Source organism: Impatiens glandulifera, chromosome 9, assembly GCF_907164915.1.
Source record: "Impatiens glandulifera chromosome 9, dImpGla2.1, whole genome shotgun sequence".
NCBI classification, from domain to species: domain Eukaryota; kingdom Viridiplantae; phylum Streptophyta; class Magnoliopsida; order Ericales; family Balsaminaceae; genus Impatiens; species Impatiens glandulifera.
In genome coordinates, this window is record NC_061870.1 from 3480661 (window position 1) to 3485317 (window position 4657).

The window sequence follows — 4657 nt, forward strand, 5'->3', positions numbered from 1 at the left end:
GAAAACTCTTACCTGAGTATCACCAAATTACGAACTAATACGAAATTCTAGTTAAAAATACGTTTGTACATGTATGTCTTTTATTGATTTAAAATCAAAAATCAATTTCCAACTCTTTATCAAATAAATAATCTTTTAAATAAATTTATAATACAAATTTTTTTAATCAATCTTTTAAATTAATTTATAATACAAATTTTTTTAATCAAATTTTAATTTGATTATTCTAAATCTAAAAGATTATTTGAATTTTGAAAAAAAAAAAGTTGTTATAATTCATTTTAAAGGTTATGACATATTTTTTTAAATCTTTTAAATAATGTTTTATAACTAGTGTCATCTATGTCAAATCTTCTCTGAACAGTATATATGTAATGGATCCTCAATGGATGGAGCAAAACAAATACATACACCGAACATTTATTTGGACCAGTCCAAAGATCAAACTAAGCCACATCAACAACATGAAGCTCCATGTAGAACAAGAATTAAAACAAAAATGAAACCACACAAATCAAACAAAACTTAGTTAGTTACATCATCATAGTCCACAGATCAAAAACATTAATAGATTATTCTGCGCTGATCAAACTCAAATGGAGCCCTAGTATAGTCCAAGTGGACTTCACATAGATCATTCCTTAATTAAATTACAACCCTTGTCACATAGATCAAAACCAAGCTTAACAATCACATGAATCCACTTTAAATCATAGGCTAAAAAACTGTCCAAATTTCAGGGTAAACTAACGTTTTAAAAGTGATGTGATTTCCTGTGTATTCCAGACAATCACTCCTTAATACTATAAATATATCCAAATTCTATCCCAACGTTATAGACAATTTTCTAAGACTCGGATGAAGCCATTTATAAGTTATTCTTCTGGACAACAGACTTTTAGATCATCCATTTACAGAGAATTGGAGCTAAATACCATTCTTCCAATCTCATGATAGTTTCAGTAACTCTACAATGGCATGGTTTGAGTATCTCAAGTCAAAAAGTTTCATTTTGAAACCATTTTCCATTATAAAAATTAAAATTAGAAACCTTGTAGATGTCAACATTATCTGCACTAACAGTTTATAGAATTCAAATTAGAGGGAGGCATTAACAAAACACAAACACAAATATAGAGATCTCGTTTCTTTGCTTTTGACAACTTTGTTTGATCTATTTATAGTTAGATATCCAAGTACAATGTTTGTCACGTCATTCTCCTTGACATATGAATAGAAATGCATAACCATTCTAGAAGGTTTCTGTCTTAAGGACACAAATCCAACAGGAAAACAACGAACACCGCCATATTTACCTCGTTTAACACTCCATTGTTAAATCTTTTGGCTCTTATGTTGAAAAGAGTAGAAAAGGCACTGCAAAAAATAGTAAATGAAACAAAACTAGCCTTGAGAAAATAAATTAAGATAAAAACATTTCCTCAAAAAAGACAGAATCCAGTTTAATTATGGCTTCTGTTTGAAAGAATGTAATTGGAACATACCCATAAGAAATACAATCAGCAATAGCCAAAACATGAGCCGAGATGAAGGGAATTGAAAATTCAGAGGAGTTTGCAATTGTCTATGTAGACGAGGCCCAATGATCTGTAGAACAGATAACTTTTGTTAAGGCATATCCTAAATACTAATGATTTTGAAAAAAAAAATACACTCAAAGCTCACAGAATTAGAGAATTACCTGATTAAGGCAGTTAATCCTTCTTTCCTTATCTTTTATTTCATCATCATCATGATCATCATCAACAACGATGTCTAATTTCCAATAACTACTATTTAGTGAATTCTCTACTACATCGATGAGAATTCCTTCAGGATGATGAACTTTTGAATAACTACTATTACTACTTCCACTAGATGAACTTCTGCAATGTCCATCTTTCTTAATATGAGATGTTGTAAGAGACCCAGAAAGAAATGCAGCTAAATCGTCGCGATCATCTTCATCTAAATTCACCCATCTCAGTGGTGTCTTACCATCTCTTAATTCTGTTTCAACTTTAAAAATCTGGATTTTAATGGCATCAATGAATTGTGTATGTCTTGACATATTAGACGTATCATCTATCCTGTTTATGTAACTCGAACTGACTGCCCTCTCTAACTGGTTCAACTGTTAGAGTAAAGAAAACCCTAATTAGACAAATATTAAGCAAGACTGAAAAAAAAACAATTGTCGAGAGAAAACGAACCTGCCATTTTGTTGTACCTAAAGCAGTTTGAAGGTCTCTGCAAAATGTATTCAAATGTTCTACAGATAGATATTCAATCTTCTTCATCCTTTGCCATGTTCTGTAAGCTGACTCCATTCTGGGGTTATCAAATGATGTCAAAAGTGAGAAGTTCTATCTGGGTTAAACCCAAATCATAAAGAAAAATGAAGAATTAGAAAACATACACGTCAGCTGATTGTTGAATCTCCTCGGCAGCTGAAAAGAAGGCGTCTTTTTGCCATAATTCAAAACTGTTAGCAACCAGCAACATCTTCCTTCACCCTGACCCTAGAATTTTGATGGCGTACAATTAATGTTATGTTTATGCCTGTAACGATTATAGGTAAAAGATTGTGATCTATTCCCAGTCCTTCCTTCTTTGCAGCTCAAAAGGGCATAAGACGAAGTGAGAGAGAAAGAGAGAGACAGAAACAAAGCAACGTTCAAACTGTCTTACTTTTCTTTTTGATGCGAAAATCTGTTTACTGCTAATGCTGAGTTGGGAACCCGCTGAGTTGGTACCTCGCTGTTATAGTTAAACGCTGGCAAGACGAGATAATGCAAGACGAGATTATTTTGGAATAAAAAAAAATTTGAGCCAAACAAAGAAGGAAAATATGGGAATAATAATTGAAAAAAAAAAAATAATTAAAGGGTTTTTTTTGTACACGGAAATATTTATTTAAATAAAATAATTATACTATACTTAATATGAACAAGATTTGAATGATAAAACAAAAACAAAAAGAGAAAGAATCTCAAATAATTCAAGTCAAAGAAGTTCAAATGATATTCACTCGTGTTTGATTGTAGCAATTTTGAACAGTCAAACAAATATTTAATTATTAAAAATATTTGTTGGGTTTGGTGATTCATAGATTAACTTTAATAAATAATATTGGTTGGGAATAATTTGTTTTTTTTTTTTATGAAATTATTTAAATAATCTTAATTTTTTAATGTTATAAAAGTAAATAAATGATTTATTTATTTTTTAAATAGAGTGAAAGAAATAATAAATGATTATTTGTTTTATATTAAATTAAAGAACATATCAATTATTGATTTTAAATAACACGCCTCAATGATTGTACTATTCAGCTTTCTTTCCATAATTACTATTTTCATACCATTATGTTTTCTAATAATATACAATTTATTCTATAGCATTATAGTATATACATGTGTAGATTATTTTTATAAACAATGTTTTCATCTTTATATATATTTATGTTTTTTTATTTCTTTTGTAACCTCTAAAATGTTTAAGATTAATTTTTCATATTATATACATAATAATTGAGTTTTATCAATCTTGATAATGACTTCTAACCCTCACAATAATAACCACTTAAAAGAGAGATTTAACAAAATATTATAAAAAAATATATATACTAGCTCTCTTTATTTATTTCTTAATATATAATATTTATAATATAAATATGTATTTTCGTATAATTAAATATATATCACACAATGTACTAATAATAAAAAATATATTTATCTAAATTTTTATTTTTATTTTTGGAAAACAATTATGATTATTTCATTAAAAATCTCAAAGAAAAAAAAAGTTGAGTTAATGAAATGAATTAAGGGAAAACAAATATTTCCCTTAATTTTAAGTGACATAAACAACAATGAATAACGGAATAAAACAAGTAAACAACAACCACAATTACATGAAAATTAAACAATTTTTAAAATATTTAAATTAATGACTTTCTCGTGACATCCCTTCAAACTTGTTCAATATCATTTCAAACTCTAGAAAAAGCTTTCGCATTACGTTCCATCCAAATGTGATAAAACAATATTGGCAAAAACACTTAAAGACATTCGATTTGAAAAGAAGTCTTTACCCTTTGTCTTGATGAGAGCAACATCTTTAATATCAATCCATTCTCTTGGAAAACTAAGAAGAACCATGGATGTGAAAAACTTATCCACAACAAAAACACAAATGGGCAACCCCAAGAATATGATCTATGCTCTCCTAATTTCCCACACATAAAAGAAAACTTAAATCCGGAATATTCATGTACTTCTTGATTCAATCTCACATATTAAGTCTTCCACGAAACAATAACCATAAGATGAATTGGTGTCTAGAAATGACTTTTGAAGACCACACCAAATGAGACAATGGTATCAACTCCCCTCTAGCACGAACAACATGCCATGCTAACCTCGAGGAAAATCTGTCTTTACATTCAATTCAACACCCCAAACTCAAGAATCCTCACGATCATAAAATGATAAGAAAATATAAAATTAGGGATCCTCCTTTCTTCTAGAATACTCCTAAGAAGATCGTTCTATTCCCCATTCTTGACTTGACGAATAGTAACCAATTGACTTTTCCTCCTAATTTGAGTAAGAGCAAAATCTCTATTAAGAATAATTGGTTGATACTTGAAACA

General features: G+C 29.1%; 1 protein-coding gene across 1 annotated transcript; it reads right to left on the reverse strand.

Annotated features, from left to right (window-relative positions):
- Nucleotides 1–1111: 1111 nt before the first annotated feature.
- On the reverse strand, nucleotides 1112–2689 carry LOC124915726. Its single transcript, XM_047456491.1, has 5 exons — nucleotides 2420–2689; nucleotides 2214–2331; nucleotides 1703–2134; nucleotides 1506–1608; nucleotides 1112–1377 (listed from the first exon to the last, which is right to left on the reverse strand). The coding sequence occupies exons 1-5, from the start codon at nucleotides 2503–2505 to the stop codon at nucleotides 1352–1354; spliced, it is 765 nt and encodes a 254-aa protein (XP_047312447.1). The 5' UTR covers nucleotides 2506–2689; the 3' UTR covers nucleotides 1112–1351.
- Nucleotides 2690–4657: the final 1968 nt, after the last annotated feature.

Excerpts from the sequence above, each read along its gene's own strand:
- LOC124915726 (XM_047456491.1), bottom strand. The coding sequence starts at position 2,505 with ATGTTGCTGGTTGCTAACAGTTTTGAATTATGGCAAAAAGACGCCTTC. Across the intron at positions 2,135-2,213 it reads TAGGTACAACAAAATGGCAG|TTGAACCAGTTAGAGAGGGC; the intron begins GTTCGTTTTCTC and ends TTACTCTAACAG. Across the intron at positions 1,609-1,702 it reads GGATTAACTGCCTTAATCAG|ATCATTGGGCCTCGTCTACA; the intron begins GTAATTCTCTAA and ends TCTGTTCTACAG.